The following is a 15149-nucleotide window of genomic DNA, read 5'->3' on the forward strand; positions in this document are numbered from 1 at the left end:
GTGCTACTAGAGCCCAAAGGCCCATTTAAAACTTCTCCGCGTCGCACCAAGCAGCAGTCGCGGGCTCGCGGCGGCGGAAGCAAACCAACTAGAGGCAGCGGCGGCGGAGGAGGAGAACGGGAAGATGACGGGGAAAGGGGTGCGGCGGAGGGAGAAGAACTACCGGGCGGCGCACGGGGGAGACGCGCGGCTGCCCCCGCCGCCTAAGCAACGCGAGCTCGATGCGCTCCCGTCCAAGCTCCGCCGCCTCATCGCCATCCAGAATGCAGAGAGGCGGCGGCAACACCGGCGCCGCTGCTTCGTCAGGTGAGCTCCCTAGATTGACCCTATGGCGCCAGATACGTCATTGCTGATCCTCCAGTTGTCCACCTCCCCTGATCGGCTGACCCCTTTGTGGTGTTGGTTGTTGGCCAGGTGTGACTCCCGGGAGCGGGAAGCAAGACGCCGATGGGACGGGGAAGAACAAGGCTGGCAAAGATAAGGTAATGAGTTTAGGGACAGAATGCTGTTACAATTGCGCAGAGTGTGTGACAGAATTTGGTGACCTTTCCTGCTTGCGATCCACAGTGATACTGCGGGTGTCTAATTTGTTTCACCGTTTGAGTTAGCAAGAGCAGTCTGTTAAGGTATTAGCTTTCTGCGGGCTGCGCCGTTTGATTCAGTTGGTGATGTTTGTGTAGAAAACTAAGAAGCAGGCAGCACTGGAGACTGCTGCCGATGGCAAAGCAGCAGATGTTAGAGGTGAGGGTGGACCAGAGGACGAGCAGAACGTGAATGAGGATGAAAGCAAGAGAAAGAGGAAGCGTGGGAAGGCTGTCGATCTACGTTTCAAGGAACTTGATGCAACTGTCTCGGTTTCGAAGAAGCAGAAAAGGAAGAAGTAAGTTGTCTAAGTATTTGATTTATTCTTTTTCAATAGTCATATTGAATCATGTAGCTTCTGCACCCACCCCACATCGATTTGAATTATCAGTTTCCTCGTGTAATGCAAATTCCAAATACCTTGAATCAAGTGCTGCCAAGTTAATCATCTTCGTGTTTCGGAAGCTAGACATATTAGAGGAAACACCTGCTACATGTGCTAAAGGAAACCTCCACTTTCACTAGAGGTGTAGACCGTGAATAACTTGTACCATTGATTTCAGACACTTGTATGAGAAAAAAAAGAAGCGCAAGGGTGGTAAGGTTGAAATACTTGTGGATTTCCCTGGACGTGAAAAGGTCAAATTTGGTGATATTGTCCAGGCTCCACCAAAGTTATCATTCCCAAAGGCACCTTCCCTTTTCCACATCCTTTGATGTGTACTCTTGACATCATCTATTTTCTGGATTAAATGTATGTTTTGTACTTTTGAAGCTGAAGAGTCCTTTGGATGCTTCTCGTGAGAGGATAAGAAAAGAGGTGGTTGAAAAATACAGAAATATCAAAGGCTGAACATCTAGGCCTGGACTCCAGCTTCCAACTGTAGCTGAAAAAACATCTGTGTAACCGTTTATCTTGTACTACCTGTTTATTTTATTCTTAGTGAACTTACTCTGCTTAAATCAGAGTAGCTTATCTTACAGGTTCTGTACTCTCCTGCGAACAATTTTGAAACAAAATATCGATGTTTGGGCACCAACTCATTTGTTCTGTTTACTTCCGTGGAGAAATCAGTATATATTCTGGGTATTGGGAATTGTGATTGCAAGAAAAAGTACATATTAGTTTCTTTCGGAATGGCAACACGAGTATACACCGTCTCATATGTGCCTTACTTTTACGCTCCATTGACCCTTGCTAGTTTCTACTTTGTTGTTCTTATGCGAACATTTGACATTATTTTTACAACTTGTCGAAAAGAGTATCTGTTGGAAATGTACATATTTCAGTGCAGCAACAGAGGATTGAGTAGCTTGTTGAGATATTCAAGCTGAAATTTTACGGTGTTGTGCAAATAGATAAAGGCCTTTATCCATGTGGAGGGTAAACATTGTTTTGTATATTGGACCCTTGGATTCATCTTCCAGTATGAACCTGAAGAAATGTATCAGCGTAGCAGCCATGATTTTCATCTGCCTGTATGCAAATTCTTTCCCTAGGCAGATACGGGGCCCCGCCTGATCACCAAAAGAAGTCTTGTTAAATGAAAAATGGTTGTCTAAATTCTGAAAGATAAATGAAATTAACTTTGCTTGTGTTTATGACTCGAGAACTGATGCTAACACATATAAAGTTGTATACAGTAGGATGTCGGTTACTGCTTTATGTTGCAGTATCGTTCGGAAAATACAGGTAATTAGCATTTAGTTAGGATAGCATTTTCAACTTAAGCTGGAATGCTTGATTTTTTGCTTCAGCAACAGAAGGCCAGACATAAGACAGCTATCTATAACTGTTCTATATTTTCCGTACTAACTCTCGCTGAAGATCTGGGATGTTTGTAACATGAACCTAATTTGTAGAGTTAGACATGATCATTTAGTAGGCCATCTAAACAAGTGCATGGATTATTTACCCACTGATACTTACATTGAAAGATACGAACTTGTAAGGGCTTTCTTGCTGAAAGACTCCATTTGCAAGCCATCTTTCAGGCCTGAATTCTTCGGCATCCTCACCCCAAAGGTATTTCATCCTTCCCATGGCGTAGATCATGTAGTTCATTCCATCCCCTATTATCACTCTATAGCCATTAGGTAGCACATCATCTTCATCTGCCATCTTGCCATCCTGAAAGAGTGCCACAATTTTAACCATGGTAATGGCATTTTGGATAGTTTACTTATTCACAGGCAGAAGTTGTAAATTGAATATCTCTCTAATGATTTAATAGAAGTTTAACATTATGGTGAGCAGTTTATTTCTGTCCAATTTTTCAGGAGCAGTTGCTCTACTCTTTCAACAAAATGCAGAGGTTTCTGCAACCTGTTCCTAAAACTACAATCCTACTCCCTTCTTGACTTATTTCTTTTTGAGGAAAAAAGCTGGCAAAGCTAGCATAAACTTCATGCTGTTACCATAGATTCAGAGATGTGTCATGATTACTGTGTAGGATACCATACCGAGTTCCTTACTCTATAGACTAGTCCAGGTTTTCAGTGTCATGATTACTTAAATACCCAATTTACATCTTAGATCTTACATGTAAGTGGGTATATAATGTCAGATCCAAATTACAATAAATCGTGTCTCATCTTATTTTAGTTGGATTCCACTCTCTACAAGGATTATCCTTTGAAGTTCGGAGTTATTCTTACCACTGGAACAGCAGGATACAGCCGAAGCGTCTCAGTTAAGGTAGCATGGAGGCAGTGCATCTTGTCAATGGCACCTTGTTTCAACCTTGTAGTGAAGGTTTCCATGTTATCTTCTTGCGCCCACTCAACAGATTCCTCGATTTCAGAGGCAACCTTATCCTGCACCACGGGGTTCTTGCAGAGCATGTAGAAGAACCATGAAAGGGTATCTGCTGTGGTGTCTTTCCCAGCAATCAGGAAGCTGAGGACTATGTCACGCAGGTAACGATCATTCATCGTCTCAGGGTCCTCCTCACTTGCTAGTATGAATCTTGATAGTATGTCCTCTCTGGCTTTCTGCATGCATCATAAATAGAAAACATAGTTAGAAGTAGAAAATCAGAGTACATGAGCTTAGCCTACACCTTCATTTTGAAAAAAAAAATCAGTTACTTATAAGTGAGCAAATTCTGAACTTCTTCCCAACTTGTGGAGCACATCGTAAATCATAATAGAGCATAGCACTGGAAAAATTAAATAGCCAACACTACACTGTTAGAACTTGATGCCTTGTGGTATTTGTACTTTGAAAAGTCCTGCCAAGTCTATGCTAGGATGTGAATTTCAAAATGATTCAACACCAAGATCTCTTATTAAGATACCAAGTTAAATGTATACCTCAAGTTATTTGTGTAATTGATACTCGCAAGCCATTAGAAAAATGTGTTATATATGCTCAGACTGTAAAAAACTGTAGTGTGGATAGAGTTTCGTCACCCTTACATGATCATGCCCATTCTTCATTTGCTCTCTCTTTTGATGGATCAACTGCATCACAAAGTCGTCGATTACCTGAATATTCTTCTCGAGTTTGGCTTCTGATCCGATATCAAGATGCCGTTTTACTTGCTAGAACAGATCAACATATCGATAGTAAACAAGAGAGCTTGCTTCATCGAACGCATTACTGAATTGAATGCTAGACTCATCTGATCCGGATAGCGTGTTAAGCTCGAAACCAAGCCCAACTTTGAACATTGAATCCATTGTTGTTCGCATCAAAAGGTCCTGAGAAAATTTGCACCGCAGTGACTTGATTTACAGTTAGAAGGATTTAAATGAGAAGACCAAAACAACCATGCTGGTGGTCTCTTAAGTCTGAACTTTGGAGTTGAGCTTGTTCAAGTCTGGATTCAATTATTAATCCTTATATTTGTGTTGCTTTTGGTCGGATGCCTTACTCTTTCTTAAATTAAAGTGCTAAATTAAAAGAGTGGAGGCAAAAGCTATAAATATGATCTTTGCACTTACTAATGTTCTCTTTTACATTGATTATAGTCATGGAAGTACCTGCAAGTTTATGGTAATTCTATCAGCTGTTGCATATGAGATCTTCTCTGCCAGTTTTGCAGCATTCATTCTGAAAACATCACTGCTGAAGTCACGTAGCACTTTGGTTGAGAATTCGTGGCTTGCTAACTTCCTCTGGTGTCGCCACTTCTCCCCATCTGTTGCAAAAATTCCATCCCCAAAGAGATCCTTCATTACTTGAGTGTTGAAAGCCCCCTGTGAAATAGACTCCAATGCCGTCAAAAATTGTGCTCATAGACTTGATCTCTTTCTTGTAAGGTTAAACACTAACAATTCGAATAGCCTGAGGTTTGAGGTTCTGTTTTAGTTTACATGGCAATATGAATATAGCCATCCAGTGTTAAATAAAGATTGCTCTGTGTATTACTATGAGCTGTGGTACAATTAGATGATTTTGTGTGTGAACTTAATAACTGTCAGCTTCCTGTTACCTTGAAAATGCATGCTGTTATTGAATCATATAATAGCAATTATAGCATGTAGTTAAAACTTAAAGAACTACTCAAAGTTTGATTTGATCATCCATTATATACATTTTAAGATTTGATCATTAGAATTTAGATGAACAATCTATCTACCAGACCAGCAAATTAATCCTTAAGAAAGGGAGCGGAGGAACAAATGAGATCAGCGTGGAGGATCACCTTACTGTATTTGCTGAAGTTGGTTTTGAGGAAATGTTCGATGACAACTGGGTCAGAGGTGAAGACCTCACTGTGCCCGGGAAAGACTAGCCTGCCGGTGCGGTGCAGAAGCGCATATGACACATGTTCGTCGAAGAGCCTATCGAAGTTCTTGAGCTGACGGAGCACAGTCCTGACGAGCGGTGGCCGGTCCTGGGCGCTCTGGACAAACTCTCTGATACAGAAGACGGCGAATGACGTGACAACGCCGAGGATATAGAGGGTGATTGTCAGCAAGGCTATGGTGAAAACTGAAACTAAGCACATTCCTGCGGATGCAGCGAGAGAAGAGATCTGGGGAGCCATTAGAGCTAGCTGCTAGTGCTTGCTGAGAGTACGCTTACCAATTGCATCTCATATCTATAATCTACGCACCCACTATATCTCTTTGGGTTTTGTCAATGTCCCTGTCTTCTAGACTAGACAGCGACATGAATGTTTCTATATTTTGGGGCTTCTGAACTGTCCTGTTGTGTAGAAAATGGACGATTGTGTGTTCAAACTATCCAAATGGGTTGGAAGAAAATCTTATATGCACTGACCGGATGTCGAGCGCACATTTGATATCTGCAAATTTTTAGTTTGGTATGACTTCTATGTGACCATGAGGTCACGGGTTCGAGTCCTGGAAACAGCCTCTTGCAGAAATGCAGGGAAAGGCTGCGTACAAAAGACCCAAAGTGGTCGGACCCTTCCCCGGACCCTGCGCAAGCGGGAGCTACATGCACCGGGCTGCCCTTTATGACTTCTATGTGAATCATTTGGCCTGAAAGTTTGCAAGCAACCAAGTTTCCCCTATGCGTATCTCACGTTTACCATATTATATGCTGCTGTTTCAGGATAAAGAAGCTGATTGGGAAGACCAAGATGGTGTAGAAGAATCATTTCCACTTTTGATTCAACGAAATTTAGTACTCATAATACTGATATATGTCACCAACATGTGGCCCCAGTCCTTAAACTCACATACAAGTTATAACGTTAATTTTGTTACACATCTTTGCAGTATTTGCAGGCTCGTTTTCTCCAAGAGATATGCACAGGTTTGTTGTATCTTTGGAATTCACTTCCTTGTCTGCTAGGTACCAGCAAGCAGAAGGCATCCAACGGAGGAGTTACATGGCTGGTTCCGTGAGCATGAGTTCAGCAAACTCGACAGTGAAACTGAAATTGTTTTTGAGTGGACTGGCGGTCATGGAGTTGTAACTTGATAGCAACATCTGCAGGACATAGCAGTTAGACTCATCTGTTTGTACTCTATGCATGGTATTGATGTGGGAAACAGTTATTCAATTAATCCAGGTTGGTACTTCTGTATGTCACTAAACACCTTCACTTTGATGTCTTCTGATCTACTATCTGCACGAATTTCATGTCAATGGAAGTCTAGCTGAACAGCATTCAAAACTTTGGGGTTGACATCACACCAGTCTATGACTACTCATCGGGGTTCGAATTCTGGTACTCACCTTTACGTGCACTTTGGGGTTACGTGTTTCAACGTGGAAGCTTCCTGGTATTCATGGATATTTCTCTGGTTTCCTTAAATTCAGTTCACTCTCTTTCTTGCAAAGTTAAATAATATCAGTAGTCTGACTAACCTGAATGTAAATTCAAAGTTAATTTTCTACCTGTGACAGTAGTTTTTTTACAACGTTTCAAGAAGAGTAGCTGTTTTATTTATTTATAATGTACATATTTCAGTGCAGCAACACAGGATCTAGTAGCTTGCTTGGATGTTCAAGCTGAAACTTTACGGGGGCACGCAAATAGATGGAGGCCTTTATCCATGTGGAGAGTAAACATTGGTTTGTATGTTGGACCCTTGGATTCATCTTCCAGTCTGAACCTGAAGAAATGTAAGAGAGAAGCAGCCACAATTTTCATCTGCCTGTATGCAAATTCTTTCCCCAAGCAGATACGTGGTCCGGCCTGATCATTGGAAGAAGAATTATTAAATGAAAATGTCCGTCTAAAGTAAGGAAATGAAATTATCTTGCTTGTGGTTATGACTTGAGAACCAATGTTAGCACATGCTGTCATAGAGCGTGTAACCGCTTGATGTTAATAGCAGTACTTTTCTGAAAGTACAAGTGATTATCAACTAGGTAGCTTTGCGTTTCATACTTTAGTTGGAATGCAATATTGTATGCTAGATTTCCTGCTTTAGTAACAGAAGGCCAGATTTAAATACCACCAATGTTACTGTTTTTATAGAGTAAAATGCATCAGAAGTCCTAATTCTTTCGTAAAAGCCCCAAGTTAGTCATAATTCTTTGAAACTGCACGTTTGAGTCCCAATTGTTTCATAAGTGGTTCAGCGCAGTTCCTATACTGGTTCGGACGCATGCCTCTTGCTGACGTGGCAATTTGGGCCCACATGTCAGGTGCCAAGGTGGACATGTTTAACATGAACGTCCAATATGTTAGTTAGACGTGTTCACTTACTAAAGCTATAGGCCCTCTGAACACGTGCAGCGATCAGTAATACTTACATTGAAAGCTACAAACTTGTAAGGGCTCTCATGCTGGAAGACTGCATTCACAAGCCATCTTTCAGGTCTGAATTCTTCGGCATCCTCCCCCCAAAGGTATTTCATTCTCCCCATGGCATAAATCATGTAGTTCATTCCATCTCCTTTCATTACTCTATAGCCGTTAGGTAGTACATCATCTTCATCTGCCATCTTACCATCCTGAAAGTTTGCAACAAAGCAAGTTACTGTTTAAGTGGGTACTTAATGCCAGATCCAAATTGCGTCAAATCTATCTAGATTTCTTTTAGTTGGACTGTACTCTTAAAGGGAATAAGCATTAGGAGTTATTGATACCACTGGAACACCAGGATACAGCCGGAGAGTCTCAGTAATCGCAGCATGGAGGTAGTGCATTTTGTCAATGGCACCTTGTTTCAATCTTGCAGTGAACATTTCCATGTTGTTATCTTCTTGCACCCACTCAACAGATTCCCTGATTTCAAAGGCAATCTTATCCTGCACCACTGGGTTCTTGCAGAGCATGTAGAAGAACCATGAAAGGGTATCTCCTGTTGTGTCTTTCCCAGCAATCAGGAAGCTGAGGACTATGTCACGCAGATAACGATCGTTCATTGTCTGAGGGTCCTTCTCACTTTCTTGTATGAATCTTGATAGTATGTCCTCTCTGGCTTTCTGTGTGCATCAGAAAAGAGAAGATAGAATTAGAACAGCATTTTGCTAAGCTTAATCTGAAATTTGAAATGGTTGGAGACCAAGATCTCCTATTTGAATACCAAGTTGAACTTTATTCTTCAAGTTTTGGTACTCCAAAAATATGAGCCATTAGAAAAAGGTGTATAACCTACTCCAACTGACAACTGTAACAGACTATCATAGAAGATAAAGTTTAGTAGCCCTTACATGATCGCTTCCATTCTTCATTTTCTCTTTCTTTTGATGGATCAAATGTATCACAAAGTTGTCTATTATCTGAATGCTCTTCTTGAGTTTGGCTTCTGACCCGATATTAAAATACCTTTTGAGTTTCCAGAACAGATCAACATACCGATAGTAAACCAGGGAATTTGCCTCATCGAATGCCTTACTGAATTCAATGCTAGATTCATCTGTTCCGTATAGTGTATTAAGCTCGAAACCAAATCCCACTTTAAAGATTGAATCCATTGTTGTTCTCATCAAAAGATCCTGAGGAAATGTTAATTACAGTGACTTGATTTACAATTGAAAGGGTAGACATTAGGAGAACTACTAGTCTGGTCTCTGAATTATGCAGTTGAGCTTGTTCAAGCCAACCAGCTTTTGTAACAAGCATGCCACCTCAAACTTCGAATTCAGATTGAAATTAATCCTTATTTTTATTTTCTTACTCAGAAATCTGAGTTATGCATAGACCAATTCAGAAGTTTTTAATGAAACCATGTCTGCTCCAGTTTCTTTGCCCAGCATAGCTGGATAAATTTGGGTTTACCTGTTTAGGTGTAGGATTTGTTTCTCTTTTGTAAATTAGACAAGCATAGGCTAAACTACTAAAGCTACAAATATGATCTTAGCACTTGCAGTACTGTCTTTTATATTGATGATGATAATCATGGACATACCTGCATGTTTATGGTAATTCTTTTAGCAGCTGCACACGAGATCTTCTCTGACAGTTTTGCAGCATTCATTCTGAAAACATCACTGCTGAAATCACGTAGCACTTTGGTTGAGAATTCATGGCTTGCTAGCTTCCTCTGGTGTCGCCACTTCTCCCCATCTGTTGCGAAAATTCCATTCCCAAAGAGATCCTTCGCAATTTCAGTGTTGAAGGCCCCCTGTGAAATACTCCAGGATCCAACATCATTCAGTACAGTTTTATTTTCTTCATTTTGTACAGTTTCTTAGTTATTCAATTTTTCAAAGTTAAATTATATGATTATTACTCTGGCTAATATATAAATTGAATGTTAATCTTCTACCTTACTCAGAAAATTTTCTACCTGGTAGATTTATTTTACATGTCAGTATGTTGTACAGATTTAGCTTTCAGTTAATTTAGGATTGCTCTGTTTGTTGGAGGATGAACTGTTGGAGCACTAGATTATTTTCTGTGTCAAGGTACAACCTTGTACTTTGCTTTACGATGTAGCCTTGAAAACAGTTATTGTTCAGATAATAGCAGATTGTAGCATATACTTTACATTTACTCCTCCGTTGCATAATGAGTGTCTCAGATTTAGTACAACTTTGTACCAAGTTAGTACAAAATCTGAGACACTTATTGTGGATCGGAGGGAATAGCATACTACTCTAGTTTTTAACTTTTGACCAACCTATGTATAAATCTTCCATGATATAAACTTGTGACATACAGCATGATGTATTACCACGTCACGCGGTGTCTCGGTGAGAAAATTAGTGAGCAACAAAGACGATCAGCAAGAAATATCACCTTGCTGTAGTTACTAAAGTTTGTCTTGAGGACATGCTCGATGACGGCAGGGTCGGCTGTTAAGATCTCACTGTGTCCGGGGTAGACTAGCCTGGTGGTGGGGTGCTGAAGCGCATACTTCACATGCTCGTCAAAGATCCTGTCGAAGTTTTTGAGCTGGCGGAACACGGTCCCGATGAGCGGTGGCCGGTCCTGTGCTCTCTGGGCGAACTCTCTAATGCAGAAGACGGCAAAGGATGCAACAACGCCGAGAATGTAGAGGGCGGTCACCAATAGGGCTATGGCAAGAGCTGAAACTAAGCATATCACTGTAGATGCACCGAGGGAGAAGAGCTGGGAAGCCATCAGAGCTAGCTGCTGCTGCTGCCGCTGCTGTGTGCTGAAAGTAGCTTACCATATCCTTCTATATATAGTCTACGCACGCAACCACAATATTTGTTTCGTCCCCTCTTACACTAGAACAGCGACATAATGTTTTTATACTTTGGGGTTTCTGGACAGGACAGTCTTGTGTCTTGGAAAATGGACAACCGTGTATTCAAACTATCCAGACAGATCAGAAGAATGTCGCCTGCATGCTAATCGAGCATCAAGTACAAAATTGATATCCGCAAATTCTGAATTTGGTAAGACTTTGTGTAGATCATTTTGACTTGAAGACTTCCCTAACAATCAAGTTCTGACTTTCACTATGTTACACTGCTGTTTCAGGATGAACCTGGTTGGTAGGACCAAGACGATGGAGAAGAATCATGTCCACTCTTATTCCAATACTATTTCCAAGATCCAACTTACAATTCGACAGAATTTATCCGGAATAGCTGTCTATATATTTCATTGACTCGTGGCCCTGGTGCTTGCTAGTTAGCCTCGCGTATAAGAACTTTTCTCTTTGATAATTTTGTAATAGAAATGCACGCACATCATTGTTGAATCTTTGGGACTGACTTCCTTGGCTTGCTAGGTACCAGCAAAACAGAAGAGAAGCCTGGTAGAGGCAGTGACATAGCTGATTCCGTTAGCATGAGTTCAGCTAAGCTGGATAGTGAGACAACATAACCGGAACGGCAGCTCGTGAATGACAGCAACGTCTACACGGCGTACGTAGCAGTTAGATTCATCTGTTTGTGCAGCTCTGACCATTTGACATGTGCTTGGCTATTGACACACGTTTGAATTTATGAATTTATTCTTTTTTAAGGCAAACATATCTCAGCTTGCTTGAATGCCTTAGTGTCAAGCACGAATTTAACATTTAGCACCGAAAAAAGAAATCAAATCCGACCTTTTCCTCTCATGAGATTTTACACCAAATCAGCAGGAATCCCTCTGAAGCAGGAAGGAAGATAAGTTGTGGGCTTTAGCGAGCTCTAGACCTAGACGAGGTGCACATGTACAAAGCACAAGCTGGGCGGGGCCGGCCTGGGCCTAGCAGGAGGGCCATGAACTCCGCCGCCCGACCCTCTAGACAAAAGGAACGAAGATTCTTAAAAAACATCACTGCCTCTCAAAAAAAAAATCACCGCTGCCGGGATTCGTTCTCCGTCTCTTCGCCAGCGTACTCGGATGGGGAAAAGCGTGGCGGCGGAAGAGCGCGCGGGTGCGAATATAGACGGGCGCGCCGTGTTCCTGGACGGAATCCCACCAGAGATGCCAGAGGCCGTGTTCTCGTCACCACCGCCCGCCGCAGTCGCCCCTAGGTCTCCACGCTCCGCCGAATCCTTCTCCGCCTCTTCGCCGAGGAATCCAGTGAAGAAACGCGGCCCGCGGTTGGACATCGATTGGATGCACATGTTACCCCAAGATCTCCACGGTCAGCCGATTCCTTCCCCGCCTCTTCGCCGGCGAATCCAGTGGAGAAACGCGGCCCACGGTTGGACATAGATTGGATGCACATGTTCAATGGCGGAAGTGCTAAGCCGACGGAGGTTGAGTTCTTGACAACCCTGCCGACTGCCGTCGCCCCTAGGTCTCCACGCTCCGCCAATTCCTTCTCTGCCTCGTCACCAGTGAAGGAACACGGCGGACGGGTGGATATAGATTGGATGGATATGTTCAGCTGTGGAAGCGCTGAGCCGCCTGAGTTCGAATTCTTGCCATCACTTCCCGCCGTTGTCGCCCCTAGGTCTACACGGCCTGCTGAATCCTTCTGTGTCTCTTCCCATGCGAATCCAGTGAAGAAACACGGCGGACGGGTGGATATAGATTGGATGGATATGTTCAATTGTGGAAGCGCTGAGTCACCGGAGTTTGAATTCTTGCCATCACCGCCCTCCGCTGTCGCCCCTAGGTCTGCACGGCCTGCTGAATCCTTCTGCGTCTCTTCCAATGCAAATCCAGTGAAGAAACACAAAGCACGGGTGGATATAGATTGGATGGATATGTTCAATGGTAGAAGTGCTGAGCCGCCGGAGGTCGAGTTCTCGTCACCCCTGCCCACCGCCGTTGCCCCTAGGTCTGCACGGCTTGCCGAATCCTTCTGCGTCTCTTCCCATGCGAATCCAGTGAAGAAACACGGAGCACGGGTGGATATAGATTGGATGGAGATGTTTATTGGTGGAAGCACTGAGCTGCCAGAGGTCGATTTCTCGTCCCCTGCCCGCGGTCGTCGCCCCTAAGTCTGCACGGCCTGCTGTTTCCTTCTGCGGCTCTTCGCCGGCGAATCCAGTGAAGAAACGCAGCCCACCGGATATAGACTGGACTGCGATGTTCGAGACCGGAAGCACCAAGCTGCTGGAGACCAATCTCTCACCACCGGCACTCGAATATGGTGCATGCTGCCCTTCCTGCTTCTGATATGATATGTCGAACAATGCTCAGGTGGAGTGCAAAAGTGTGGAACTATGGGCTTATTATAGGGAGACTATGAATGTTGGGTTAATATAAATTGATGCAATTATGAATGACATGATACTTTGCACAATTCGTTTTTAAGATAAAGATGGAACGCAATGTGGCATATGTATGTTATGAAAATGATATATTCATCAACTTAATGTTATTTGTTTTGACTTTTGATGATATACTCTACAAAGTACAAAGCACCCTCTCTGGCAGCTGTTCAAAAAAAAAAGCACCCTCTCTGGCATGATTTGGAAATATTGATATATGTGTGGCTTACCCTCTACCCTCGGCACTTGACCCGCACGGTTGCCTAGCCTAACCGTTGCAGGTTTGTTGAGTAGATGGGATTTTCTGTCTCTAGTTCTTACTGTTTTCTCCGGGAGGCGACAGAACTCTTGATTGCATATATTGTTCTTGCCAGTCCAAAGTCATTAACATCTGTACTCACTGCTATCCCAAAATATCGTATCTATGACCATATCAATTCATTGCTCTTGCTCCTCTAATTAAACAATTTCTCTCTTTCCTCCTGTGTTCCTTTCAGTTCACTATAGTTATTGACAAATTTGAAGTCTCGCCTAGTCCTGGTCCAGCTCTTCTCCTGACTGTGTATACATCATTAATGTCTTCTAGAACCTGAGACATAACCCTGAACTACTTTTCTTGCTTGCAACCCATGCTATTTATTTTGCAGATAACATGAACAATATTTTTGGGACAAACATTACTTTGGTTCACACAATGGTATCGTGATGTTAGTTTCTCTGTCCTGACTTCAATATTCAAAATTTCTACCTTGATCACACTAATTTGCCTTAGCTTAGTTAACAAAATTGGTTGCAACGCACTTGAAGGGCAACAAAATATTACCTTCAAATTATATATGGTGGTATCGTGAATGTGACTCAATGGGGGTTTTGGGCAGGTCGTCGCGATTGCATTGTCAATGTTACATCTTAGATGTTACATATAAGTGGGTATATAATGTCAAATCCAAATTACAACAAATCATGTCTCGTCTTATTTTAGTTGGATTCCACTCTCTACAAGGATTATCCTTTGAAGTTTAGAGTTGTTCTTACCACTGGAACATCAGGATATAGCCAAAGTGCCTCAGTTAACGTAGCATGGAGATTGTGCATCTTGTCAATGGTACCTTCTTTTAATGTTGCAGTGAAGGTTTCCATGTTATCTTCTTGCGCCCACTCAACAGATTCCTTGATTTCACAGGCAACCTTATCCTGCACTACGGGGTTCTTACAGAGCATGTAGAAGAACAATGAAAGGGTATTTGCCATGGTGTCTTTCCCAGCAATCAGACTATGTCAAGCAGGCAAAGATCATTCATCGTCTGAGAGTCCTCCTCACTTGCAGGTTTGTTGAGTAGATGTGATTTTCCATCTCTAGTTCTTACTTCTTACTGCTCTCTCCGGCGAGGCAACAGCACTCTTGCAGAACATACCCCTGAACTACTTTTCTTGTTTGCAATCCATGCTATTTATTTTGCAGATAACAATTAACAATATTTTTGGGGCAAAGATTACTTAGGTGCACACAACGGAATCGTGATGTTTAGTTTCTCTGTCCTGACTTGAAGATTGGAAATTTCTCTCTTGATGGAACTAATTTGCCTTAGCTTAGTTAACAAAATTGGTTGCAACTCACTCGAAGGGCAACAAAATATTACTCCCTCCGTTTCATAATTCTTGTCTCAAATTTTCCCGAAAATTTATGTATCTATTCCTAAAAAGTGTCTAGATACATGTAATATTTCGACAAGAATTATGAAACGGAGGGAGTATGTCGTTGCACGGGGCTCCGACACCGGGGGCGTGCTGCACACCCCCTTTCAGGTTCGGCGGGGGCGTCGGGGATCGCTCCGGCGATCGCCGGCGGGGCCGATGGCGTACGTAACCTGCAAAGAGGTGCACCCAGAATGCACGGAAGCTAGGAACACATGCACCCACGTTTTACCCAGGTTCGGGCCACCCGGAGGTGTAAAACGCTACGTCCTGCTTGTCTGAGCTTGTATTACTGAGAAAACAGCCGATTACAGGGTTCCCGGGGAGGGACCCCGAGGTGATCTTTTTTGGCTAAGTGTTC

At 42.7% G+C, this 15149-nt stretch overlaps 3 protein-coding genes and 1 pseudogene across 7 annotated transcripts; 2 read left to right on the plus strand and 2 right to left on the minus strand.

Annotated features, from left to right (window-relative positions):
* The first annotated feature begins 18 nt into the window (after positions 1-18).
* LOC100827300 lies at positions 19-6013 on the plus strand. Of its 2 annotated transcripts, XM_014897035.2 has the most exons (6): positions 19-306; positions 415-482; positions 681-880; positions 1146-1272; positions 1358-2608; positions 3188-6013. In XM_014897035.2, exons 1-5 carry the CDS (start codon positions 222-224, stop codon positions 1433-1435), a joined length of 558 nt encoding a protein of 185 aa, XP_014752521.1. In that variant the 5' UTR covers positions 19-221; the 3' UTR covers positions 1436-2608; positions 3188-6013. The 2 variants fall into 2 exon arrangements, with proteins under 2 accessions (XP_014752521.1, XP_010228055.2); XM_010229753.3 differs by lacking the exon at positions 1146-1272.
* On the minus strand, positions 1872-5602 carry LOC100826998 (annotated as a pseudogene).
* An 853-nt stretch (positions 6014-6866) lies between the features above and the next one.
* On the minus strand, positions 6867-10697 carry LOC100824037 (cytochrome P450 704C1). 2 transcript variants are annotated; one of them, XM_003561077.4, is made up of 6 exons: positions 10203-10697; positions 9370-9585; positions 8672-8956; positions 8105-8443; positions 7769-7969; positions 6867-7205 (listed from the first exon to the last, which is right to left on the minus strand). In XM_003561077.4, exons 1-6 carry the CDS (start codon positions 10545-10547, stop codon positions 7014-7016), a joined length of 1578 nt encoding a protein of 525 aa, XP_003561125.1. In that variant the 5' UTR covers positions 10548-10697; the 3' UTR covers positions 6867-7013. The 2 variants fall into 2 exon arrangements, with proteins under 2 accessions (XP_003561125.1, XP_024312925.1); XM_024457157.1 differs by lacking the exon at positions 8672-8956.
* LOC112269836 lies at positions 10495-13108 on the plus strand. Of its 3 annotated transcripts, none has more exons than XM_024457159.1 (4): positions 10495-10587; positions 10704-10828; positions 10914-11883; positions 11914-13108. In XM_024457159.1, exons 3-4 carry the CDS (start codon positions 11594-11596, stop codon positions 12818-12820), a joined length of 1197 nt encoding a protein of 398 aa, XP_024312927.1. In that variant the 5' UTR covers positions 10495-10587; positions 10704-10828; positions 10914-11593; the 3' UTR covers positions 12821-13108. The 3 variants fall into 3 exon arrangements, with proteins under 3 accessions (XP_024312927.1, XP_024312926.1, XP_024312928.1); XM_024457158.1 differs by having other exon boundaries at positions 10501-10587; positions 10709-10828; XM_024457160.1 differs by lacking the exon at positions 10495-10587 and having other exon boundaries at positions 10691-10828; positions 10914-11076; positions 11167-11883.
* The last annotated feature ends 2041 nt before the right edge of the window (positions 13109-15149 follow it).

This window comes from Brachypodium distachyon, chromosome 1, assembly GCF_000005505.3.
Source record: "Brachypodium distachyon strain Bd21 chromosome 1, Brachypodium_distachyon_v3.0, whole genome shotgun sequence".
Taxonomy (NCBI): Eukaryota; Viridiplantae; Streptophyta; class Magnoliopsida; order Poales; family Poaceae; genus Brachypodium; species Brachypodium distachyon.